Source organism: Beta vulgaris, chromosome 8 (assembly GCF_026745355.1).
Source record: "Beta vulgaris subsp. vulgaris cultivar EL10 chromosome 8, EL10.2, whole genome shotgun sequence".
Taxonomy (NCBI): domain Eukaryota; kingdom Viridiplantae; phylum Streptophyta; class Magnoliopsida; order Caryophyllales; family Amaranthaceae; genus Beta; species Beta vulgaris.
In genome coordinates, this window is record NC_079209.1 from 8,803,924 (window position 1) to 8,831,591 (window position 27,668).

The 27,668-nt window shown below is 36.9% G+C and overlaps 2 protein-coding genes across 4 annotated transcripts; both read left to right on the forward strand.

Moving 5' to 3' along the window:
• Positions 1-7,056: 7,056 nt before the first annotated feature.
• Positions 7,057-21,888, forward strand: LOC104900953 (hypothetical protein). Of its 3 annotated transcripts, XM_048634475.2 has the most exons (12): positions 7,057-7,292; positions 7,409-7,758; positions 8,693-8,809; positions 8,911-9,011; positions 9,318-9,389; positions 9,561-9,642; positions 18,340-18,420; positions 18,648-18,689; positions 19,194-19,337; positions 20,045-20,104; positions 20,234-20,380; positions 20,969-21,888. In XM_048634475.2, exons 2-12 carry the CDS (start codon positions 7,441-7,443, stop codon positions 21,107-21,109), a joined length of 1,305 nt encoding a protein of 434 aa, XP_048490432.1. In that variant the 5' UTR covers positions 7,057-7,292; positions 7,409-7,440; the 3' UTR covers positions 21,110-21,888. The 3 variants fall into 3 exon arrangements, with proteins under 3 accessions (XP_048490432.1, XP_048490431.1, XP_048490433.1); XM_048634474.1 differs by lacking the exon at positions 7,057-7,292 and having other exon boundaries at positions 7,299-7,758; XM_048634476.1 differs by lacking the exons at positions 7,057-7,292; positions 19,194-19,337 and having other exon boundaries at positions 7,299-7,758.
• A 2,772-nt stretch (positions 21,889-24,660) lies between these two features.
• LOC104900955 (repetitive proline-rich cell wall protein 2) lies at positions 24,661-26,936 on the forward strand. Its single transcript, XM_057391072.1, has 3 exons — positions 24,661-25,667; positions 25,715-25,766; positions 26,014-26,936. Exons 1-3 carry the CDS (start codon positions 24,691-24,693, stop codon positions 26,821-26,823), a joined length of 1,839 nt encoding a protein of 612 aa, XP_057247055.1. The 5' UTR covers positions 24,661-24,690; the 3' UTR covers positions 26,824-26,936.
• The last annotated feature ends 732 nt before the right edge of the window (positions 26,937-27,668 follow it).

Genomic DNA, 27,668 nt, shown 5'->3' on the forward strand with positions numbered 1-27,668 from the left:
AACCCACTGAAAAACAAAGAAGACTAACTGAAAACAAAATGAAGACTACCTGAAAAAAAATTGGAACCACCTGAAAAAAAATGAAGACTACCTGAAAAAAAATTGGAACCACCTGAAAGTCGTCCAACCAAGATTATGGTCGGACGAGTCCGACACAATACGTTCTCTTTGTATTATAAGTTTGATAAGAGTGTCACGTGTCACCGTTTCTTTAATGGGAACGTCTTTTATATATTTATATAGATTTTAATATATCAGTAAAAGATAATAATTAAACTACCAAAAGATTGCAAAGTAGTTAAATCTTCAACCAGCAACTGAAAAAGAAAAAAAAAACCTTAATAATGAAAACTCAAAATCTCCTTTAGATGGCAAACACACAAATCATTCATTTTGGGTTTCCAAGATAGAATGAAGTAGGAGAAATTCTGGTAACACTCTCAAAACGTATCATAGACAAAAGTCAAAATGATTTAGTTTATTAGGTTAACCACACACCAAACACTGTGGATTAAGTGCTACTCTTTTATGGCTATTAATTACTTAAGCTTGTACTCTATATAGTCCTAATAAGATCTCCATGTGAGAAAGGCAATCTTAACTTGTATACGCCATCCACAAACACATGATGTATTTCTAGTTTCTTCTTTTATCTTTAATGAATGTCGTCGTCAGTTGTAACCCTTCCTCTTACCTATTAAGCTCGCATGCAAACATGACCTCCATTGAAAATTATGATAGTTCTTTTTTTTTTACAACGATAAATCGCATATTAATTAAAAGAGGAAGAACAACCTAATGCTAATAGAACCCAAACTAAAACAAACAGATAAACCTAAAGAAGCTTTAGGAGCTCGTATATTCCACCTAAAACGAAAATAAGTGAAACTGATAAAGTCGCATAGGTAGGGGAACGTCCCTGGTCAGTGTCTGTGACGGTGGATGCAAACCTTGGATGGCTGATGGAAATGGTAGAAGAAGCTGACGACGATCACGATCCAGACAATGAACAACCAACGGCGAGCATCGCATCTCGCTGCATGAGCAATCCCAACGATCGGCTATCGCTTGGGATTTCGACCTCATGATCATATGAGGAGTCACGTTCCATTGTGACTCAATACTCTCGATCAAGAGCATTTCATGTTTCTCCCTGAGGTAGGAGAAACGCCAAAGAGTAGGATTGCTGAAAACCCCCAGATGCAACTAGGGTGCCACCTTCATATTTGAAGTTGTCAAGGCAAAGATCATTAAGATCAATGCCAAACTAAAAAGAGAGTCGAACAAGTTAAGCTCTGGAACACACCTCCGATTTGCGAAATCAGAAAACAATCCTCCGGACCATGAAAAACTATCATTGCCTCATCTGTGCTTACAAACTTCTTGTGCCATCTTGTCCCTCAGCATGTATTTCAAAAAACTGACATATTCTACTTTTACAACCTTGAACCACCAATCCTTATCCAACTGACAAATACTTGTCGATGGTCACAACCAACCACATACAACATCTTTAGAAACTTGAGAAAAACAACACTCCTATTATTCGGAGATTGAACATGCTGTTAAAGAAAAAACTAGACATACTAACACCCCTTAGTTCATTTTTATCACGACAACCATAGAATTTTTGTTCTTATCTGAAGGAAAATAATAAAGTCGTTAACTAGTTGGTTCATATTCAACTATAAGAGTTAGGTAGGTGTGTGTAGCTCTAAGAACTTTTTGAACTTAATTTGTTAAGATTATGACTCTGTTTGGCAATACTAGCTGAAATAAACTGAAATTGATAAGTTATTTAAAACTAATAAGATAAGGCTGAAACTGATAAGGTGTTGGAATTAATAAAGTAGTTGATTAGCTTAACTGTTTGGCAAAATTAGTTGTTTAAGTAGATAAATTATTTGATATCAAAATTTTGTAAAGATTTTCCAAAAAAATTCAGTCACTTGATTTTGCAAAGGTAAAGATTTTTACTTAGTTATCATTTAAATGATTTTAACCACCTGAAATTTTATTTTAGGTACTCTCCAAACAATACTGACCATTTTAGCACCTAATCATTTAAGATAACTACAATACTTCCCAATCAGCAATTCGACTTGTGTTGACCCGGTTCACTGTAAAATTAGTATGCACCAGGCTCACGTAGTGAATCGAGACATGCACTAATATAATACACATAAACCCACTATATCACAAACAAATACACTATATAAGAGAGAAATACACTATATCACAAACAAATACACTATAACACAAAGAAATACTATCACAAATAAATACTAACTCTTGCAAAAAAAAAAAAAAAACACTATAGCATAAAGACACACACTATACCACATACAAGCACACTATATCGAAACTGACAATATCATCCTAATCTTCTATAACATTCAATTGTACAATCAACTATAATACACATAAACACACTATATCACAAACAGATACACTATATCAATATCACATAAAAAAAACACACAATAGCTCAAAGAAACAATAGCACAATGAAACACTATCACAAATAATCAAAGACTAACACGCTCCTCTCTCCTTTTTTGTTCTCTCTTCTCTCTCATCTTCCACAAAACCCTAATTTTCAACCTAGGGGGCTACTACCACCCCTTTGGGCTGTGGTAAGCCCATTTTCTCCTTTTGTTACTAGTGTTTTTAATGTTTATGTTTCTAATAAACTTCAGTCTCTCTCTAATGGAGAGTATTTCTACCCATATAGTGGGTTATATCTACCCATATAGTGGGTTATATCTACCCATGTATTGGTTTTATCTCTCTCCATGTGAGAGTTTAGAGAATTTGTTTTTGGGTTTTGTGTAATTCAAGATGTTGATTTGTTGATTGAAATTTGTGCGGAGTTGCAACAGATGTCAAGACTTCGTTTACAATCACTTGAATTGAATCCAGTTCTTTTTCAAAACTACAAAAGATCGACAGACCCCCCCTTGCAGAAGGTTGTATCAGACAGTGATGTGAAAGACGAGGGTTTTCAGAAGTGTTAGATCTACTCAACGATCGTGGTTTTGTTATATTAGAATTGTATTTATTTCATTTGATATGTATTTTTTAGTTTTAACTTCTATTGTAAATGTCGTCGTATGACTTTAAATCAATGAATTAATGTTAATTTCAAAAAAAAAAACACCATCACAAATAAACATACTATAGCACAGCGAAACACACTATGTCACACACAAACACACTATACAGAAGCTGACAATCTAATCTCAATCTTTTATAACAGGTTCAATTGTACAATCAACTATATCATAAAAACTGAAAAACTGAGTCAGAACTTGAAGAAATAGAAAATGAAGTAGTATAGGAGAGAAACTGAAAAGGTAAGGATATCTAAGGAGAGAGAAAGACAAAATAGTAAAAGTTGTAATCATTGCAACCTACACAACATCAATCGGGTGCACACTAATTAGTGTGCACCGAGTTTATACGAGTTTTTTTTAACCAAAACAGAGCCTATGACTTGCGAGTAATGGTATAATCCCCTCTTTAGGAAGTTCTCAAATACTTAAAAAAGAATGTTTTTTTTATGTGCAAGTCAATATTAATTTAAAATGAGATTCAATGTTAAATATGACAAAGGGTAAAACAAAAGAGAGAAACGAGATTAGCTTTTCCTTGCATTGACAGCAAGGTTATGTGCTAATTTTACCTCTTCCCTACTTACCTTAATACAAGAAACAAACATGAAACTCTTTGCTAGTCTCTTATTTTGGTACTACTCTTCAAGCAATTAACAAACGTTATCTATTAATTAAGTTTTAACAAATATTTGGACACAGACAAACTAAGGGGGTGTTTGGTTGGGGTGTTTTTAATGGAATAGAATGGAATGACATCCATTCTATTGTTTGGTTGGACGTATTTAGGGTAGAGTCTCATATCCAAGGGTATCTATCTCCACCCCATCCCCCTAGAATCCCAATCTCCCCTTCCCCCCTAAGTTTCTAACTCCATTCCCCTCAAGTTTCAAACCCTAATTTGTGTAGAAGGGAGAGAGAGGTTAAACCCTAGACAAGCGAAGCCAGTCATTGCCAACCACCCATTTCCGACCACCACCGTCGTCAACCATCCATTTCCGACCACCACCGTCGCCGACCACCCTTTTCCGACCACCACCGACTGACGACCACCTTATTTCCAGAAGGTATGTCCTCTTTTCGCTTCCACTATTCTGTACATTCCCACTTCCACGACCACTTCCATTTCCACTGGCATCACCGCTTCCACTCTTACCTCCTGCTCCATTTTTACTCTCCATATTCATTATACCTGCATTTGCACCACTGCTTCCACTATTCTATACATGCTTCCACAATAAAACAATATTATGGTAGCCAACGTAAAAGAAGACTATAATTTGCTCTGAATCACTACTGTGTTGGTCGTTTATGCTTTTTCTGAATCTCTGAACATGCTAGTAATGTGTACACTATACTGTGTATTCCCATCTTACATTTAAAAATTGAATAAAGGTGGGCAAAATTAAATAAAAAAAATTGCTTGAGTTTGGCCTATTTAAAGGATTTGGTCGGTAGTAATAGTTCATCGTTGTGTGCCACAAAATCTACCCTCATTTTTCATTATTACTGCGCCCATTAATTTTCTATGGTGAATTCATATACTAGTTAAGTGGTTAACTAAGGGCTTGTTTAAATGTAATTTTCTAATACTAACTAGTGAATGGAGTATAGTATATGTATATATAAAACTCATAAATTGTTTATTTTTACTTTTATATAGCAATTTCATGTGAATTGTTATATTTTTATATATTTCTATAATAACTAGTTTGAGTTCAAGTATAGTTGTATTAATATAAATTATATGTCATTGTCTACAGAAATGGCTCCATCTCAATTACAGTGACCGTACTATATATATATATATATATATATATATATATATATATATATATATATATATATATATATATATATATATAGAGAGAGAGAGAGAGAGAGAGAGAGAGAGAGAGAGAGAGAGAGAGAGAGAGAGAGAGAGAGAGAGAGATGGCCAATAGTGCGAGCCAATCCAGCCCATCCAGCCCATCCAGCCCAATCCACCTCGTGGGCCGTGTGGGCCGAGCCCGCTAAAAGCCCGGTCTAGCCCAGCTCGAACTGTGAAATTGGTGGGTGGGTCATGGGTCAGATTTTTTGAGCCCAGCCCACTACTAAAACCGCCCAGCCCAAACCACGAAACCGGTCCAACCCGACCCATGAACCGGACCAGCCCAGTCCAAGTAAATATTGAACCAAATTGTATGTATTTTAATCTAATCGTATATATTTTAATCAAATTGCATATATTATAATTCAATGAAATTTTAAAATAATGAAATTATTCATTAATATTAATAATTGCATATATTTTAATTCATTTTAAAGATTTTATGTAACAATAATGAATAATTTCAATGATTAAATAATTTTGAAAAAAAATTCTCATGTCGACCCGCCAGCCCGGTCCAGCCCACTAGACCCACGAACCGCTTTTCGAACTATGAAAATCGATAACAGACCAATGTGGGCCGAGATTTTTCAGCCCGTGGACCAGCCCGCCCAACCCATGAATTTCACGGGCTGGTCCTGGGCCGTGAAATCTCAGCCCAACCCACTACGGCCCATGGTCCGGCCCGCCCAGCCCGCACCAGTAGCCATAACTATATATATAGCTGGTACAATTATATTAATATAAAAATTGAATGCAAAATCCATTCTAAAAGTGAACCAAACAGGAGAAATGGACATTGAATCCATTACAGAATTGAACCAAACAGTTTGAAACTGGTATGGGGTTCTGGATCCATACCACCCTGATATGGACATCCATATCATTCCATTCCAGTTCAGTGAATCAAACAGGCCCTAATATAATGAACTAGTCACTTCACTTCTTGAAACACCACCTTAAAACAAGAACTTGCCATACTGTAATATGATTAACTCTCTCCATTCTCCAATCCATTCTAAAATTTAGAACAGAATTTGATTTTTTTAAAAAAATTAGAAGATAACTATTAAAAATAAAATGATTAAGGTACTTCTAGTTAGTCACGACAATTAAAGGAAACCTAATGGGTCAATATAGGGATGTGTTCTCTTCTACTAAAGTTCTCTGAAGTAAACTTATTGGAAAATATTTGAGTAACCCTTAGGGTTTACCAATCCTATTAGACACATTAGAATATAATATTGATATATATGTAATAAATGAAGGGAGAAGTGATATAAAAATAATGTTTTAATGTATTCCTAACCAATGAAAATTTAGTAATAAGAGGGTTGGCAACACTTAAGGTCACTCAATCAAACTAATTAGACTGACGAGTCCTAACTATACCTTATATTTAATTATCTACACTTTATTAAAGCTGAGCTAATTGAATCTCAAACTCGCAAAGAAAACACATACACTGGGTGTATGTGTTACTACTAAAATGTATATTGTTACTAAAAATATTACAAACTTACAATATTTCGACATATAATTTTGTTTTTAATGATTTGTTCTTTATCTTTGTTTAAAAAATATGTTTTATGAAATTTTCATTGTTTAGATTTGTATGAATCCTTTATTTGAGACTAATAAAATAATTGTAATTTTTTCTTTAAATTATTCATATATTAGTTTCATCTTATTCATCTTCACCATTTTTCTACTATTGATTTCTACTAAATTTTCTTATTATTTTCAATTATTTAATTCATTTGTAGAAAAATAATGTTATATTTTCATCCCTACCATGTAATAAAATTCAATTTGAAATTTCAATCCTCTATATATCATGTAAATTCAAATATTGTTGAATAACAAAACTGGTTCAAACGATTGTAAATTTGTAATTTTTTTTTTAGTAACAGTATACATTTTAGTAATAACACATACAAAAGGTATACAATTTAGTAGTAACACATATATGATATATCCGGTTTATGTGTGGCCGACATATACCCGATGTATGTGTATCATCCCTCTCTCAAACTTAAAACTTAAAACTTAAAACTTAAAACTTAAAAGAAAGCATCCTAGATATTGAGTTTAATTAATTGTAATATCGTTGTTAACTCTTTTCTCATTTTCTTCAATTAATAAACGAGACGACACCTTCCAAATTATCACTTTCCCCAAAAAAACCTCCAAAAATTCTCTGCTTTCTCTTGAATCTTACTTACGTGCTGCGTTGTGGAAGGATGATAAAGAGACAATGACTCACATGCACTTCTTTATTCCTCCATTGACGAACCTTCACTTCAAATGTAATATACTAGTATTACTTTCTCTCTCCTCCATCTCCATAATCATACATACACCTTGCATTTTTCCAATTAGTTTGACTAATTTTGTTGAGAAAAATAAACAAAAATAATGGCAGGAAGAGGAGAAAATCTGTTGCTACCAAGGAAGATGATGATGACGACGTCATTGATGACGAAACAACGACAAAAGTTACACCGACATTGTTGTTTCTTCAAACAACATTTGAAGCTTTCAATTTCACTCACGATTTTACTCTGCTTCCTCGGATTCTGGATATTCCAATCGCAATTACTACTACTTTCTTCTTCTTCTAGTAATTCTACTACTACGATGAATTCCTCGAAAACTACGCGCTTTTCTCGGCGCGTGAGTCCTACCTCCTTTGTCGATCCCCCGAAAATCGCGTTTTTGTATCTCACGCGCCGTCATCTCCCTCTGGACTTTCTCTGGGGTAGCTTCTTCGAGGTTTTTTTTTCCTTTTTTCTTTTCGGTGTTTATGAATTAATTTGCTTTAAATTGGAGTTTTTTTTTTTTTTTTTTTTTTTACTTAAGTTTAGATGTCCTTTTTCCTTTTTTAAGTAATTGTTTTAGTTGAATTTTGATGTTGTGGATATAATTGCTGAAAATAATGTAATTTTATTTTGTGGATGAAATTGCTGAAAATAATGTAGTATAATTTTGTTCATATTTTTTTATTTGTTTATTTTATCCTAATTAGTTGCATATGAAGGATATATTGTGCTGTATAATTTGTCAGATTTTTTTGATTTCGTTACTTAAGTTTTTTTTTTTCTTGAATTTTCTACTAATGAATAAAATTGATCTGAGCATTGAAGTTTTTCTTACTATTGCAAGTTGAATTAGGAAATGATATAGTGCTGTATGATTTGTCGAATAATATTTGATGAATTTTGCTTTCAATTGCTTCCATTTTTTTTTTTTTTTTTTTTTTTTTGAATTTTGAGTTTGTGAATAAAATTGCTCCAGACATTGAAGGTTTTTTTAATAATGCAAGTTGAATAGGAAAGGATATAATGCTGTATGATTTGTCGAAACGAGTCGAATGAATGTTCGAGGTTTTCCTCTAGACGAATATGTGTGATTCTTTGTATTAGCTTGTTTTAGGTTTTTCGATCAACTGCTTTGTGTCTGAATGAAATCCTACACTTTTTTTTTTCTAATTGAAGTGCATGCAAGTATACTTTGTTGTATAGTCTTTTCACATCGAGATGAACTGGAATGAATTGATATGACTATGAAGTAGATAGTTACTATGCATTCACATGAACTGGAATGTGTGATCAAATAAAATGAGGAACATTGATTTGGGATAACTTTATGCATTGGAAAGTTTTGGGAGTGAGGTTTTCTGATGTGTTGGTGAATGGGATACTGCCAGGGAGCTGATGCATCGAGTTACTCAATTTACATTCACTCCGAGCCGGGTTTTGTGTTTGATGAATCAACTACGCGTTCACCTATATTTTTTGGTCGGCAGTTGAGCAATAGTATTGAGGTTTGTGGTATAGTGATGATCCTACATTGTTATGTTGGTGGATTTTGTTGTTTCTTTGGTAGGATTCTGTGTTTCAGTTTAATGAATCTGTGGTGTGGTAGGTAGCATGGGGCCAATCGAGTATGATTGAAGCAGAGAGGTTATTGCTTGATGCAGCACTCGATGACCCTGCCAATCAGAGATTTGTTCTTCTTTCAGATAGGTGATAATTTTACTATGTGTATTATGCCTCTTACAAAGAAATAGCTTATGGAACATAGGATCATGCATATTGTTACTTTATCAGTTTCCAGTTATTTCAAAGATATACCACATGATAATAAAAAAAACCTTCTTATATATTAGTGAAAATACCTTGATTCAGTATTTGGTGATATTTGACTTTGAAAAATGAAATGGATACAGTATTTTGAACAGAGTGAGTAGTAATATTTATCTTGAATTTAAAGCTCGAGTTCATGCCTTGTACTTCATTGGTTTTCTTATATGCTCATTTGTCTTATTGCAGCTGCGTTCCTCTGTATAATTTTAGCTACATATACCACTATGTTATGGAATCTCCTAGAAGTTTTGTGGACAGGTAAATATAGAATCTGTTCATGTTGATGACCGGTTAATCCTAATTAATCACGTGTCTGTTTGTATAATTTTTTGTTAGTGATTTATTGCTTGCTTTCTTAAGATATTTGCTGTCAAAAAGATCGTTATGACCTGTTGGGCTGACTATGGATATGATTTGCTTTTGTGCTAGCTTTCTTGATAAAAAGGACGAACGCTATAACCCGAAGATGTCACCTGCTATAAAGGAGGACAAATGGCGAAAAGGATCACAGGTAATTTTAGTCCTTGCATTTTAAATTGATTGATTGTCATTATGTGTTTTCTAGTTTGATCTTTAGTTCAGCATTGAACTGTAGTGACTGGCTTATAGGACTATTAGTCGTGTAATTTGGACTTCAAGTAGCTTTTAAGGATAATATATTGCCTCACCCCGTAGAAAGTAGTGGACTTCAAGTACCTTTTGGTATACATTAGTTTGGTTCCTTGAAATCAGGTCTCAGGTTTTGCAAATAACTAAGGTTCTCTGGCCTTTCTAAGCCTCTTGTCAATCCTTGCTTTCTTGATCAGTTAGACACAATATGTACATGAAAGTCTTTGGCCAAAAATAAAGACGTGGACAAGGACATCAGACTGCAAAATAGACGACAGTGAAATACATGCTCCCATGTTCATTATGTGGTCCCTGAGTAAGTTTTTTTTTTTGACAGAAAGAGGAAGAGAATATTATTAATCAACCTTGTCTGCAATTACATAACTAGCTATTTCAGTAGGAACATCCTCCATCCATACTCTCAAACCATCTACATTTTTACTGAATTTTGCTAGTCTATGAGCTACTTCATTCCCTTTCCTCTTAGTGTGACTAAAAGAAATACTCCTGCATTTCGAAGCAAAACACAGGATATCTTGCACAATTACTCCAAAGTGAGAAGATTCACATTTTTGTCCTTTGAGATAGGAGTAGAGCTGCATATTGTCCACCTCCAAAATTAAGTTCCCAAAACCAGCTTCCATTGCAATTTGTATTCCCATTCTAGCGCTAAGAGCTTCCGCTATGGCAACATCATCTCCCGCTTCCTTCTTACAGCACATCGCCATCACGACATCTCCTGCAGAATCACGAACCACACCTCCCATGCCCACCTGATTTCTGTCAAAAATGGCTGCATCAGAGTTCAGTTTATATACACCTACTGGTGGCGCCTTCCAAGTCACAGGACCATCCTCCATAGGCGACACTTTACCACTCACCATCCCAACTTTGTCAAATTCATTGACCCTTCGCACTGCACGATTAATCACTTCCACAACTTCTCTCCTTTTCTTTTCAAAAATCCATCCATTGCGTCCCAACCAGATGTTCCAACATAATGACCAGAACACCGCCCACCATGCATCTTCATGGTTTTCCTCAGCTAGCCTTCCCACCCAATCTCGAAACCGTCCAGGATCCACTTTTGCAACATCTATCCGAAGAGGCGAATAATACCATACTTTCCGGCTTTCCGCGCATAAGATCATCATGTGTTCCAAAGATTCGTCCGCCTCCCCACATCGGGGGCAAGCTCTTTCAGTTTCCACCCCCCGCCTTGCAAGATTAGCCCGAACCGCTAACCCATTATTAAGAGCCTTCCACCCATACATCCTAATTTTTGGTTGAATGTTCAGCCTCCACAACGTTTTCCATACAGAAGGCTTGGCCCCAGCAGACGTAGATGGGAGCTGCCGACGTTCGTCCTGGAGAGTTGAGAAGTAAGCGCTTCTAACAGTATATTGACCATTTTTGGAGAGACGCCACATCCAAGAATCCATCGAGTCATGCATTGGGAGGGGAACATTTTTAATTGCTGTCACTTCCCAGGGATGAAAATATCTCTCCAACATCTCATTTTTCCACTGTCCATCCTCAATTAACTCACTCACATAGTGCGGGGTATTCTCACCTCCCTCATCTTCTCTATTCTCCACTCTATAGTTAGCACACCTCGGAACCCAGGGGTCACGCCAAATTTGAGTATTTCGGCCATTCCCAATAACTTTACATACCCCTTTCATCAACGTCTCCACAGAAGAGAGGATGGATTTCCACGAGTAGCTTGCATTCGAATGAGCCCTGGCCTCCAGAAAATTACCATTCGGGAAATACTTCCCTTTAAGAACCCGAGCCATGAGAGAGTTTGGCATTGTTAATATTCTCCATGCCTGTTTGGCTAATAATGCTTTATTAAAAATCTCAAAGTTCCTAATGCCCAAACCTCCCTCCTTCTTCGGCAAAAACATCTTCTCCCATGCCACCCACGCTATTTTTTTCTCTTCATCTTGTGGTCCCTGAGTAAGTTGAAAAGCTTCAAACGTTGATTATTTGGTCAAGTAGAAGACATCAAGTCTGCTTGTTGGGTTGGCAGATCGTTCACCCAAAAGTGATCTCTTAGGTGATTTATCTATGTATGTGTTTTCTAATAGAGCTGTGGAACCAAAGTCCAAGTTGTAGATTTGTTGAATCTTCTATTTGGAGTTTTTGAGTTGTAGATACATGTGTTTTGCCTGAAGAAATGGATTGTGGTGATGGTAGTGCATTTCGTGATGATGTTGAAGGATTCACACTCTGAGGAACTGCAAATTAATCTACTCCAAAACATAATTTTTGCGGTTTAAAAAATGTGATTTGGTTTGCACTTCTGACTAATTGCAGTGTGTGTTTTCGTCTGGTTTCTCTGAAGTTAAAGACCAAACCAGATCACAATATTAACATGGTTATGTTCTGAAAGGAATACTGCAAACCAAATAAATTTGCAAGGTGAACTTCATTACACAATATTCTTGATAATATTTGATTCTTAAACTATATACCATCGGTTTTTTTTTTTTAATGAGAAATGAACATTTCTTCATTGGACGTGTTCTTGCTGTTTAATTTAGAGATGACTATTATGCATTTAAGTTCATTATGCTATTATTTTAGAAGATCTCAACCCCCACATGATTGTTGGACTGGGGTACGACTAAGATATAAAGCAATAGGTTTAAAGCCAGTTTGGTTCATTGTTTTTGGGCTCCAAGAAGCGGAATCTAGTACCGGTTCCCGTTCTTCTTATTTGATTCTAACCCTTGATGAATCCATTACCATTACTTGATGGTAATAGATTCCCTGAATTTGTTACCTTCCCTTTCCTTTCAAGTAACAAATTTATTACTTAGTGGTAGACCCGTTCAATGGGTCGGGTCCCTAAAAAAGGCCCGTGATGCGACCCTATATTATAGGGTCATGACCCGACCCAATTAAAATAGGATCGGAGCTTATAGGGTCTGACCCTAATAAGACATTAGCGGGTCGGGTCAAAAAAGGATCACTTGGGTTTTATGCGAGTCTAACCTATCATACTCATTTTGTCAAAAAAGGATCACGCTTTAGCTTTCACGATTCTCTTCCTCCTCTCTTCTCTCTCCTCTCTTCTTCAACCCTTTAAAGGAGTTTACTACGATAAAGGCGCCATATTTCTGTTTGGCTATCCATAATGCAACGTCGCGAACTCCATCATGCATTTTGACAAAGTGCGATAAGTATGAGGAGTTTTTTGATTTTTTTTAAATAGGGTCACGGTCGGGTCAGTCTAGCCCTTGCCTCGACCCGACCCGCCGGTAATGAATTCAGACCTGACCCAACTCGACCCGCATACAACATTACCTGACCCGACCGGGCCCGCCCATTGAACAAGCCTGTTTGGTGGTAATGGTTACCATTCATTTTTATTTCTTGGCTTGAACCAAACATTCATAAAAGGCTACCATGTTTGTTACCTCTCCCCTTCTTTTATTTGAGTTTGTTCCCTTTATATTCCATATCTGGAACGAAATGGCTCCTTAAGGTTGTGTTTGACATATTTCTAGTATATCTTGACCTTGTTATAATAAAGTGGTAGTCCTTATTCTAGGTTTCTCAATTTATATCTTGCTTTATTTTTTTGGATGGTTGTTAAATATTGTTAGCTTGAGGTAAAATTGTGTTGGAACAATGTCGACACTAGCAGACAGATTTGTGTTTGTGATTTATGTATTGTGTCAGTGACTTGACAAGAATAAAATGTTGTTAAACCACAAACCTCATTGCTCTTAACCGTATTATAGAGTGAGTTTTGGTTTATATTGTTGTTTTGTTGTTTGACAAATGGTAAACTGTATATTCTGGTTTTGTTTGGGTTTTGTCAAAACTGCACCGAAAATATCATTCATTGTTATTTGGAGAAGTATTTTGAATAGAATTAGCAGTTGAATAATAAAGCGACGTTCGTTCTACCCACATATAGGTCTTATTGTGTTAAAACATCTAGCATGTTCTGGCCTTCGAAGCTTAGAATTATTATTTTTGTTGTGGGTTATTTTTAGTGCCTTTTATTCTCCTAGTGTCTGTTAGGGCTTAGGAACTTTGGGCAACCTTGGAAACATTCTATCCAAATTTACATTGTGAAATTCCACCAGCTCCAATATAGGTTTTCTCTGAGGTCGTTATTATTACTCTAAGGTCATTAGGAACTTTGGGCAACCTCAGACATATTTTATGTGGTTTATTTTGACGGCCTTCTGGATTATGTATTCTCCTTCACTTTATGCTGTGAAATTCACCGGCTTCTAAAAGTGTCCAACAGGTGAGCTTTGGAGCCTTCGCGTTCTCTTTCTAGAAATTTATAAAAAGTTCTTAATGGCGTGAGTTCTAGTTTTCATAACACATCTTATTGATTGTAACTTGTTCCGTAGAGTTACAAAACTCAACCTCAATTTCTTCATGTTTAAGAATTCCTTCTTTCCTGTCATGTGATTGCTACACCCTGTGTCAAGATACCAAGTATTGCTTATTTTGTTGATTGGTCCTTCTTTACAAGCAAGAACCAAATTCTCCTCCGCTTCAGCGACATTAGCTCGTTCACTTTGGTTTCCTTTTAATTTTGTTCGACACTCAGATGCATAATGTCCGAAGTGTTCACACCTGTGACACTAAATCTTTGATTTATCCCAGGTGTCTTTTTCTGGTCTCCGGTGGATCCGCTTTCCACATTTTTATCTCTGTTATATGAAGAGAAATTACCACCTCTTCCTCTACCACAACCTCGTCCACGACTACCATGACAACCACCACGGTTAGTCACATTTGCTCTACTTTGCAAAGCTTGTTTAGAATTGGAGTTTTTACCTCATTGCCTCATTCTTTGCTCATGTGACAACAACGAACCGAACAACCTTTCAATGGACAAGGTTGACAAATCATGCGCCTCTTCAATTGCGGAAGCAACATTATCGAAATTGCTATTTAATGATCGTATAATCTTTTGCACTACTCTCTCGTCGGTAATGTTCTCTCCATTAATCTTCATTTGATTAATATTTGATTGCCCACAATCAAAATATGTCGAGATTGATTCCGGGTCATCCATGCTTAGTGACTTGAATTCCCCTCGCAATGTTTGTAAACGTATCCGCTTGACACGATCATCGCCTTTGTAAGATTTCTGCAGAATCTTCCAGGCTTCATTAGATGTCTCTGCCATAGATATTTTCAAAAATACAGGCTCCTCTACTGCTTGAAAAATAGTGTATAATGCCTTTTGGTCTTTTCTTCGTGTCTCTAATAATGTATTTTTTGCATCTTCAGACAATGCTTGAAATGCAGTTGCATCCGTAAAATCTATGAATCCTTTTTCCACATTCTCCCACACATCTTGTGAGCGAAAAAATACTTTTAATTGGATGGACCAATTATCATAATTTTTTCCATTCAATTTCGAGAGTTGCACCTGCATTGTGTTGTTCGCAACGGTAGAGGTTGACATAATTTCTCGAATAAATATTATGGTTCTAATACCAAATGTTAGAACAAGAATTTGCTAATTCTAATTCTAAAATAATAACAATATGAGAGGAAAAGTATGCCTTGGAATTATATTATATGTTTCTCTCGAATTTTAAGTAAATGATATTACAACTTATTTATAGTTTACAAAATTGATTATGACCTTACGTACAAAGCTAAGTTTTCGTAGGTGCAAATTTTTCTTTACAATAACATCCATTCACGTTATATTAGTTAATACTAAATATAGCATAGCTAATAATTCAAGTTTGAATTTCTTCAGTTTTAGGTTCTATGTTTGATCTCGTTGGTTGTTAAGTGGGTCCAGGAGCAGCTCTGCTCAAAGTTGTGTCAAGAAATTCTATCGGCCGGAATAAGCGTTCATTGGGAATGAGCTAATTTGATTGTGGCATCATCATTTTCATCTAGTTATGGTATATCTTAGGTGACCAGCCACACAAGAGCCTACCATATGATTGCTGCAGGGAAATTCTATTGGTTTCCTTGATGGTTTATCTGCTTGACTTGGGTCTAGTATCAAATAGCCGTTGAGTGACGTAAGCAAACATGTGAATGTCCTTTATTTTTGTGTGGGATAGTGCTTGACGTCTGAAAGGATTTCATGACATCAATTTCATGATTTTATGATTAGAGATCATCTAAGGACCTCAGTGACCAGATAGCCTCCTTCAATATTGAATGATATTTTAAAGTGATACTTACAAGGTTCTTACATGCAATATTATCTTTTGAGTTGGCTTCACCAGACTCCAGAGTGTTTTGCGTTCATTGTCAATGGTTTGAACATTAGGCGAGTTTGGGTGTCCCTAGGAGTGTTTGGACATTCAGTTCTATTGCCTCGATTAAATATCATATTCTGGAACGTATAAATTTTGAAGTGGTATCTATTTAATTTTGGGTTTGTATTCTGGGACCATCCATAGTCCTTGTGGACTTTGTGGAACTCGAGAGCACTCCTAACCTCGGAGCGAAAGCTCCGTCTAATCTTGAGTGGTTGCTCAAATACTATCTGCCACTTCTGCTGAAATTCACCTTGCTCGGAGCGGGCACTTCTTTCTATATGGAGTTGGTGCATCTCATTAGTTTTCTGAATTTCTTTGCAATCTTCACATCTTCATGAATCCCATCTTCACTCAATATCCAACATGGGTATGTTAAGGCTTATTACTTTCAAATTGATCTTTGTAGAGGAAAATGTAGGTTTGGTCTCCTACAACAACATAGAAATCTTCTTTTCCAGAGTTCAGTTCTCTTGACATTATTTGGCCATTGAAAAGGATCTTGCATTTAAAATCGGCTAGTTGGGGAGTATTTGAGCCCATACTCTTGGTGGTTATTGTTTGACTTGCATACAGGGGGATCAGGAAGAGTTCCCTCCATTTGGCTCTCAGAATACCTCAACGTCCTCAAGTGTCTGAAGAAGATCTTGTGGTATGATTAATAGTTTCTGGAGTGGGCTGCATTAGGTACTCTTTTTTGTTCCAGTGTCATTTATACTTTGTGTGTTGGGAAATGTTTGAATGCAGCATCTCCTGTTTAATATCTATAGAAGTCATATAGCAATTTCTAGAATGTATTACGGGCCTGAGATGGCAAACAGGGACTTACTAATTCGCTTGTCGTAGGGTGTTTTAAGTCAGGTGTAATGGTCTGGGTGATTATTGGGTCCTCAAAAGATTATAGATCCATTCCCCTAATCTCTCCTATTTTTATCTGACATTGTAGTGTCAATTAATTGTGTCTCAGCGATGTTGGCTATACTCCCTCCATTCCATATTAGTTGCAGCTCTTCGACGTTCATGCTTGCATATGCAGAATTGTGACCCAAAATTATAGAGGTTTCAGAAGGTGAAGTTGGGAAATTTTAGGTCCCACTTGTATGCTTCACCACAGTGTAATGAGTATGAGTATTAGTCTCCAGATGGCATGTGTCTTCTCTGGTCTTTTGTCAAGGATGTATGTCAGCCTTTCCTCAAATTTACTGAGAAGTTTCATGGTAGTTTAAGCAGCCTTCCTTCAAAATTATTTGAGAAGTTCGATGGAGTGCAAGCAGCCTTTAGAACTCAAATGGTATCAAGGGCATGAATTGCACCCTTAGTATTGGTTTTCAGAGGGAAATATGTGGTCCTATGTCACGGCAGACCTCCTTGGAGATTTTTTCCATTCTTTATCAAGATGGTTAGTAATCACATTTATCTAAAAAGTCGCTAACAAGGCACACACACCTTGGTAGAGTAGGAGTCAGACTCTTATCTGAAAGGTATTTGATATAACAATTACTTGAAAGCAATTAAGAAAAAGTTCAAAAGGTTAGATTATTAGTTTAGTCACATAATAATATAAGTAAACGACTAAAGGAATTCTTATTGGAGATTGTTTTGACTTTCTTAAAAATGGTTGATGGGTTTCCAGTTTTCTTCAACAATTTTGTGTTCTTTGTCGTCCAATGGTTCATGTTAATCATTGGATACCTTGAGTTACTTCGGAAGCTTAAATTCCATTATGTCGAGCCTTTGAATGAGTGAGATATAGCCATATAGGTCCCAGAATGGCCTTTAATGGGGAGATATTGGGTGCACCATCATCTATATCTCCAGCCACATCTTATTGGATATCTCTTTAATTTTGCATAAAGACATCATCTGAGGATATTGCTGTACAATGAGTGATCTACAACTTCTACTGACAAGATTATAGTGGCCAAAGTGTGTCTGAAAGTCTGGCATCTGGATTGGGTTATGTCTAGATACTGATCTGGCAATTTGGGTTAAAAGGCAATTCTTGTTTGGATTTGATTTTATTCTGTTAGATAAGGTTTGTCAAATATGACTCAGGATTCTAGATCATTACTTGAATTGGAAAACTTGATGTAATAATGTTAAACTCAGGTTGTGTGCTCTATGTCATATTTTGTGTGTTTCTTTTTCTAGCTTTATTATATTTGGACTGTGTTATCATATCATGTGTAAGGGCTACTGCTCACACATCTGGGCTTCTCTAAAAGACCTGAGAATGGGATTTCTCTGCACAATTGTTGTTGCGATGATCCTGATGACCATTTTACTTGAAAATTTGTCATACTCACTCATATCACTTGAAATTTCAGTGGTTCACTCTGATCAGGAAACATGCTGAAGTGGTGGTTGATGATGAGCTTGTTTTTTCTGTCTTCAGAAAGTATTGCAAGGTATAAAGTTTTGCTGATTGTAGATGACTTTATTGCTTTTGTGGGGTGGATAATTTTCTTTGATTCTTTTCCCGTACTGTCCATCCCCTTTTCTCTCTATATTGCTCTGCGACGTTTTGATTTCTCTTTCTAATGCACTTAAGATTGTTGCTGATTTGTTTTTCACCTAGCAAATCAATCTGTTGTCTAAGATCTGCTTTATTGTTTTGTAAATTTATGATTTGCAGCGACGTCCACCTGTTGATGATGCAAAGGGAAAGCTGAATCTGGTGAGTTGCTTTAATGATGTTTCCCATTTGATAACTTTTTTGGATGAAATTTTAGAATACCATGCACTGGTTATTAATATTTAGGGCCTTTTTGTTTTTTTGCCGAGAAATTACGTCATTTTCACCAAAGGGTTTTGGGACTTGATATGCATACAATCAGATATATCTGGAACGGGGATGGGCATGAGAGTTGAGAATGCCATTTGCATATGAGCATAGATAGTGGAAGATTCACTCTTTTGGTACTGGGCATGTAGCTTTTGTTGAGTAATTGAGATGGAATGATGTTTAAAAACTATCAGGTTAAGTCTTATGTGTGGTGCTATTTTGGTAAATATTTACTGGGAATGTGTAGTTTTTGTTGAGTGATTGAGATCGGATGATGTGTAAAAGGTAACAGAAAAAAGGCCAATGCATGGTGCTCCAGCCATAACTAGTTTGTTGAGTAGTGAAGGTAGGTTATCAATGCAAAGACCCTAAAGTTGTAATATACACAGGTCACAGGCTTCAATTATATCCGCGATTCCGCGTGTAGAGAGTCCATTTTCGATGGTTTGCATCTCGGAACAGCTAGGTGGGGTCATTCACCCATTCTATAATATGACGTTGGAAATTTTGAATAAGCTGCAAAAGCCATGGAAGCCTATGGTACTTAGCTTTATACTTCCTGTGTTCCTAAAGAAGTGTTACATTGAGTAAATTGACACTATTTATCAACTAATTTTGAGTCTATTTTCTCGCTATTATACTAAGAAAAACATAAGTGACGTCTTTTTAGATTCGCCTCAATGTACACTTTCAAAATATCAACTTTTTAAAAGCTATTTGGAGTGTGGCAGTCTTTTCTGTATATTATCCCTTCCGGGTTCTTTCTTTTTCTATATATTTATTTTATTTTTCGAGGTGCTCCCCTTCTGGTGTATTATTGGTGAATTTTTTTGAAATCAATTACTCCCTTACCCTTAACAGTTTCCAATGCTTCTTATGAATATGGCAATCTTACCCTTGTGATTGTTGAGAGATGGTTCCCCTTGAATCTTTTTAAACGCTCAAGCTTTCTTTTTCAAGTCTTACCTTGGTTTGTTTGGCAAATATTGCAAGGTGCCGCCTTAACTTAGATGGTTTCTTTCTTGTCATTTGGTAGTAGTTACTAGATGTTTTAATAGAATTCAATCAGTGTGTAGAAAAGTTGTATAAACTCCTGAGGGCTAGCTGTCAGTTGAGCACTGATACTGCTGTATATTTCCAGTATGCATATTGCTTTTCTTTTTGCCATTGAACAACTATGAAATGTTTGATTTGTAAAGCTGCTGTCAGTAAATCTAATATACATTCTACTATTGTATAAATTGCAGAAACTTCAGAAACAGCACAATTGCATTCCTGATGAGCATTATCTGCAGACATTACTTACTGTAAGTAGCATCTCCTATCTTAAGATTGGTGACAGTATTTTACCATCCTTAATGCTCTTTTTGTCTGCCCTGCTGCTTTGTTTGTAATTGACAAAATGCAGTCAATCTAAAGCTGGTTGTTCTAAACAGATGATGGGGCTTGAGAATGAACTCGAACGTCGGACATTGACCTATACGTTATGGAATGAATCTGCATCTAGAATGGAAGGGACAGGCTGGCATCCTGTTACCTTCAGTTATTCAGCTGCAACTCCCCAACGCATTCAAGAATTAAAGGTGTTATAGTAATTTAATATTATTATTGTCCACATTCATGTGTAGGCCTCAATGTCTATAGAGTATTGTTAATTTGTTATTCCCTTGCACAAGGAACTCTTGGCCACTCCCTGGGATTGATCATTTAATCTAAAGTCGGGTTTTAGTGTCTTATTATTTTAGTTAAGACAATCCTATTTAGTTAGGAAAACCCTAATACACCAGTTGATATTATCAAAATAGTCCGTTTGTTGCACAAAGAATGGCCACCATCCATCCATTTCACAAAGAACTACTCACTTTACTTTATTCCTATGTTGGCAAAGGATATAAGTCATCATTCTCTGCCCAAACTCTCTCCAATACTATTCCTCTTCCTCAAAGTATACTAGTAAAACCATCCTCTCTCCCCTCAAAATATGCTCAAGAAAGCATGTGGAGCCAACTCCGTTCTCTCTCCTCTTGTATAAAACTGTGTTTACATTGAGTAGTTTTTTTGAAGCGGAGAGTTTCAAGAAAATGCTACCAGGATTGGACGTCACTATTATTTAAATTGCATCCCTTTATTAAGCTCGTTGTGTAAGCTTGTGCCATTTTTTTTCGTAACAGGATATCAGCCATGTATATTACGCATCAGAGTACAGAACAGAGTGGTGCCGAACTAATTCCACTGCTGTTCCATGTTTTCTATTTGCAAGGAAATTTTCGCAGGGAGCTGCTATGCGGCTTTTGAGTGAGAGGTGGATATGATAATTCTCCTTTGTTGCTCAATACAGTCTGTTGACTATCTCGACAGGGTCTCATGCCGCTCTGCAAGATATATGTAGATTATCAGTGTAACAATGTCTAACCCTTGGGACATGCTTGGATTGAGATTAATGTATTAAGGGAGTAGCGAAAGAAAAATATAAAGAGAATGAAGGTGGATGAGGTGATAGTAGATGGAAATATGAATTGATCGCGTAAAAAGGGAGGAAAATATTAGCCTCATTTTGGAAATAATAGTTACCCGCCACCCCCTCGGGTAATGTGTTACACTCAGAATGAGGATAATAGTTTCACTTTCCAACTCTCCCATGTCATCTCTTCAATTATCACCTTTGTTCATTTCAATTTATCTCCATGGCTCCCTTAATGCTTACCCTCCTCAATTTAAACAATGCCCAAAAACTGCAACAATACACAATGCACAAAAATACACAATCTTGGTGGCTGGTCGTGGGCAGTATGACGCTTAATTGTATGCATACGATAATGTAGAGAAGTTTATCTATAGAGGCACACACAATAGGGCCAAGGAATTAGGTTGTAGGCTGTTATGTTTTCCTGATTTTATTTTGATTTTAGAAACTAATAAATAGATGTTTATTGGCTTGAATGTACAAAACTTCTGAAGCACTAATATGTTTTTCTTTATCCGAGTTTTGATCTTTCATGTTTAGCAGTAGGCTATTAGCTTGTTTATGACAGAGATGATCAATAAGATGTCCATTTGATATGATCTATACAATAAAATCCTTCCTGTTTTATTTCCTTGTTCATTAGATTCTCTCTTTTGGGTCCCTAAATAGATAGTCGAAAGATTTACTTTCTGAACTACTACTTTTCAATTACATCAGTACGTGACTAGCAATCCTTTTTGGAAAAGTTATATGTAGTTATAAGGGCTGTATATAAGAAGCTAAAAATGAAAATAAGTTGCATTAATTGATCATGTATTACATTGGTTGATGCAAAATTTTTTCATAACTTTACAACTTATTTCCATTTTAAGTAGTGTATTTATGTCTTATATGCAACCCTAAGGGCTGCATATAGCATAACCCACCCTTTTTTCAGAGTTATAGATTACTGTATCCTCAAACATGACTACAGACAAAATTCTTTTTGGCTCCAAACAATAAATCCTTAGAATAACCTTACAGTTTATATATAATACATCATCCATCATTTTGGACTAAACTCCTCACATGCATTATGGGGAGCTTAAATTTACTGGACCAACCTATATTGGTCCGCCTACGCTATTTGTTAAATGGGAATATGGGATGATGGTGGACAAGTCAAATAATAAAACTTGTCATATAGAAGTAGATGAATTTAGATATGTCATGCTCAACGTGTTTTCAGTTTTTACAAGAAAAAATTAGTCTAGATAAGTTTAATTTAGGTCTAATAAGTTCGGGTCTAACAAAAATAAGGTATGAAGGGCTTATAAAAGAGGTTTAATAATTTCAAATTACTTTAGATAAGTTCAGATAAGGTGTAACAAGTTCAAATAACTAGAACAAGTAAAAATAAGTTGAAAAGAACAAATTCAAAGTGATATATAATTGGACGCATGAGTTTACTTTTCATTAAATTTTGATATTATAGATCAGTTACATAAGTGATTTTTTCCTTTTAGATTCCATAAATTGTATCTCATATGTTTTGGTTAATAAAATAATCTTGAATTTTCTATAATATATGAATTACAACTTTGTCTTTTTTTTATGTCAATCAAAATGAACCACTATGATAGAAACGAGGTAAGCTAAGTGACAATACTATAACTCCATTTATTTCAAAGACACCTAACATTTCAAAAGCTCTGGGGCCTGACGGATTCAACTTCATGTTTATCAAAGAGTCTTGGGAGATTATAAAAATGGACGTGTACGATGCGGTGGAGGAATTTTGGAGATCGGGTAGTCTTCCTAGGGGTTGCACCATCACTTTCATTGTCCTCATCCCTAAATACGATCACCCTACGTGATTTGTTGAATACCGGGCCATTAATATGGTAGGCTCTCTCTATAAAATTATTGCCAATATATTGGCAAAGCAACTTCAAGGAGTGATGCAATCTCTCATCGGGGTCCAACAATCTGCGTTTATTAGAGGGAGACAAATACTCGATGGCGCCCTAATTGCCGGGGAATTCATCAACTCATGGCAAAAAAGAAAATCCAGGGCTACAATCTTGAAACTGGATGTTCATAAAGCATTTGACAGCATCTCATGGAGCTTCTTAGAATGGATTATGGTACAAATGAATTTTCCACCGCAATGGAGATTATGGATCAGTTCTTGTGTGATGTCGACCTCGGCCTCCATTCTAATAAATGGATCCCCCCACTACTCCATTCAAGTTACAACGTGGTCTAAGACAAGATGACCCTATATCACCCTTTCTCTTTGATCTTGTTGTTGAGTCACTAAACCTCCTAATCACAAAATCCATTAACCTTCATCTTTGGGAGGGAAATGGTATTTGCCGAAATGGTCCCAAAATTTCGCATTTACAATACATTGATGACACGATACTATTTTGCACCCCATCTTATGAATCCCTCTTAAACATCAAGAAATCATTAATTTTATTAGAACTTTGCCTTGGGTCTACAATTCAATTTTCATAAAAGTTTGACATAATGGCGGATGTGCTTGCAAAACAACGTCTTAGGAGGTTAGACAATTTTGTAGCATGGCTTTAAGCTAGTTACATGTGCGTGCGTTAGATAAGCATTAGTTGCCTGAGCCTGCAAGTCCTTCACATATTCTGGCTTATTATGCTTCTTGGATGCGCATAACAATTGTAATTCTGTTGCAAAGCATTTGACTACCTTCGAATGAAATCCCAAATTATCAAAAATAAAATAAAATTGTGACATATTTGTTTTAATTTGAATTCACATAATTTTTTTTCTAAGATAGAGACAAATTCGAATCGAATATCAAACTCATATTAAATTTTATGTTCACTATCTACATCTTAACCTCATCAATTCTTTCCTTCAAATCCTTACAACTTACAAGAGGTACTATTAAGAATATTAAAGAAAATTTTTATTTTAACTTCCTATATTTACAATACGACCTATTATTATGTAACAATATTATTATTTTCAAACAAGGTATCATAGAATTAGCATAAAAAGATATTCTTATGGACAGTTGGACCAAGTACACGATTTTTATTATCACAAAACAACGAAATAATATTTGCAGTTAATAATTCGAATACGTGCAACCGATAAGCGGAGTTCCTATCGTTAACCTTGGAGTCTGAAATCGACAAGATGATAAAATAAGGCGCTAAGCATATCAATGATAGAGGTGTAAAGCTTGTATTTGGACATAATGTTTTTTTTTAACGTGTGAGGATCAAGTCAATTTGATTTTTTCATGGTTAAATCGTGCTGAAAAGGTGGTACCCAAATACATCATTGAAGACTTGCTCTCCACTATAGATTTTAGATCATGGAATGCCACTAAGGCCAATGTTATTAAGCTCATCTACAAACCAAATATTTCATAACTCATCTCTTCATCTTCATTCCATCAAAATGGCTCTCAATCATGCTGCTATCATGACCTTCTTTGTCATGACTTTAGTGGCGATTTCATCTGCCAGTGATTCCTATAGCCCTGCTACCGAATACAAGAAACCATCTTACTCTCCCGTTTACACCCAATCACCTGAATACACACCATCGCCAGTGTACAAGTCCCCAGAGTACTCACCATCTCCAGTGTACAAGTCCCCAGAGTACTCACCATCTCCAGTGTACAAGTCCCCTGAGTACTCCCCAGAGTACTCACCATCTCCAGTGTACAAGTCCCCAGAGTACTCACCATCTCCAGTATACAAGTCCCCAGAGTACTCACCATCCCCAGTATACAAGTCCCCAGAATACTCACCATCTCCAGTATACAAGTCTCCAGAGTACTCACCATCCCCAGTATACAAGTCCCCAGAGTACTCACCATCCCCAGTATACAAGTCCCCAGTGTACTCACCATCTCCAGTATACAAATCTCCAGAATACTCTCCATCTCCTGAATACAAGGCCCCAGTATACGAGGCACCAGTTTATAGCCCATCCCCTGTATACAAGTCACCAGTATACTCTCCATCTCCAGTATATGAGACACCAGTTTACAGTCCATCCCCTGTCTATAAGTCACCTGTATACAGCCCATCTCCAGTATACAAGACACCAGTTTACAGCCCATCCCCCGTTTATAAATCACCTGTATACACCCCATCTCCAGTATACAAGGCACCAGTTTACAGCCCATCCCCCGTCTACAAGTCACCTGTATACCCCATCCCCGTCTACAAGTCACCTGTATACACCCCATCTCCAGTATACAAGACACCAGTATACAGCCCATCCCCCGTCTACAAGTCACCAGTTTACAGCCCATCCCCCGTCTACAAGTCACCTGTATACATACCATCTCCAGTATACAAGGCACCAATTTACAGCCCATCCCCCGTCTACAAGGCACCAGTTTACAGCCCATCTCCAGTATACAAGTCACCAGTATACAGCCCATCACCCTCTACAAGTCACCAGTTTACAGCCCATCACCGGTATACAAGTCACCCGTATACACTCCATCTCCAGTATACAAAGCCCCAGTATACAGCCCATCCCCTGTCTACAAGTCACCGGTATACAGTCCATCCCCCATCTACAAGTCACCCGTATACAGCCCATCTCCAGTGTACAAGTCACCAGATTACAGCCCATCTCCCGTGTACAAGTCACCTGAATACCCACCAGTGTAGCATACAAGTCACCAGATTATAGTCCATCTCCAGTGTACGAGTCACCAAAATACACCCCATCTCCTAAATACAGCCCATCTCCGTGTACAAGTCACCAGTTTATACCCCATCTTCTATATACAAGGCACCTGTATACAGTCCATCACCCATATACAAGTCACCAGTATACACCCCATCTCCAGTATACAAGGCACCCGTTTACAGCCCATCCCCCGTGTACAAGTCACCAGTGTACACTCCATCTCCAGTATACAAGGCTCCCGTTTACAGTCCATCCCCCGTGTACAAGTCACCAGTGTACACTCCATCTCCAGTATACAAGACTCCAGTATACAGCCCATCACCCATCTACAAGTCACCTGTGTACACCCCATCTCCAGTATACAAGGCACCAGTTTATAGTCCATCCCCTATTTACAAGTCACCAGTATACGAGGCACCAATTTACAGCCCATCCCCCGTGTATAAGTCACCTGTGTACACACCATCTCCAGAATACAAGGCCCCAGTATACAGCCCATCCCCTGTTTACAAATCTCCAGTTTACACCCCTTCTCCAGTGTACGTGTCGCCAGTATATAGCCCATCCCCTGTGTACAAGTCACCAGTATACACTCAATCTCCAGTATACAGTCCTTCCCCGGTGTACAAGTCACCAGTGTACACTCCATCTCCTGAATACACCGCACCAGTATACATCCCATCCCCTGTTTACAAGTCCCCTGTTTACACCGCATCTCCAGTATACACCCCATCTTCAGACTATAAGGCACCGTTTACAGCCCATCTCCCGTATACAAGTCACAAGTTTACACCCCAACTTACGAGACTCCTACATATTCTCCAAGCCCTTCATATGGCTATTAAGAGAATTACACTACTAAGTGACTGTTTTATTTGACATTATTTTAATGTATCTCCCATTGAGGGCTTAAGTTGGTTTAATTGAGATTCCTTTCTATTGTATTGCTTTATTCAATATATTAATAATACATATTCTCTGTTTGTTTTTTATATTGTGTTTTTTACGCACCATTTTGATTTCAATCATTTTTTTTTTCAAATTATATAAAGAGATAGAAAAATAGTGATGTAAGGAGATTGTTATTGAAATCATAGTTTCTTGTATCAACCTTAGGGCTTTACAAACTAAGTTAAGACGCCTCATAACAGTGACATATCTCTCTCTAAAACAAAAACCTCTACCTTCCCTCTTAAAAACAGACCCTCCTCCATTCTAACCCTAGGAACTCGTCGGAGTTGCGGCGCTGCGTATGTTTCCAGCGGGATCTCCGGCGAGTCTCCTTGCTTTTCATAGCTTTTTTCATTTCTTTTAGCGGTTTTTCATAGGTTTTTTGGTTCTCCCTTCACGATGGAAGATCTAAAATTCCGAAGGCATTTTCATTCCCCCCTCCCTATCGCGTCTGGTAGGTCTTATTTCCCCCGCCCTCCCCTATCTTTTTGTTTGTTGGGTTTCCCGTCCTCCTCCCCCTCCCCCTTCCCCTCCCCGATTTTCGCTAAGTTGAGTCGATCAAGTTTTTAGGATTTCCCTCCCCACTCCCCTAGTTGGCGTTTGTTGATAGTTGAGTTGGGGTTCCCCTCCCCCCTCCCCCTGCTTAGTATTAGTTGTGGGCCTCCTTTCCCCCTCCCTTTTTAGTTTTTAGGTAGTTGTGGGTATCCCCTCCCCTATCTAGTGTTAGTTGTGGTTGTTTTTTGGGCTTCCCCTCCCTCATCCCATGGTTAGTG

Bases quoted from the DNA above. Each gene is read 5' to 3' on its own strand.
- LOC104900955 (XM_057391072.1), top strand. From the start codon at position 24,691: ATGGCTCTCAATCATGCTGCTATCATGACCTTCTTTGTCATGACTTTA. The intron at 25,668-25,714 runs GTCACCAGTATA...ACCAGTTTACAG, and splicing joins AGCCCATCTCCAGTATACAA to CCCATCACCGGTATACAAGT. The intron at 25,767-26,013 runs GCCCCAGTATAC...TCCGTGTACAAG, and splicing joins CTCCATCTCCAGTATACAAA to TCACCAGTTTATACCCCATC.
- LOC104900953 (XM_048634474.1), top strand. From the start codon at position 7,402: ATGGCAGGAAGAGGAGAAAATCTGTTGCTACCAAGGAAGATGATGATG. The intron at 9,390-9,560 runs GTAAATATAGAA...CTTTTGTGCTAG, and splicing joins CCTAGAAGTTTTGTGGACAG to CTTTCTTGATAAAAAGGACG. The intron at 20,105-20,233 runs GTAAGTAGCATC...TGTTCTAAACAG, and splicing joins ATCTGCAGACATTACTTACT to ATGATGGGGCTTGAGAATGA.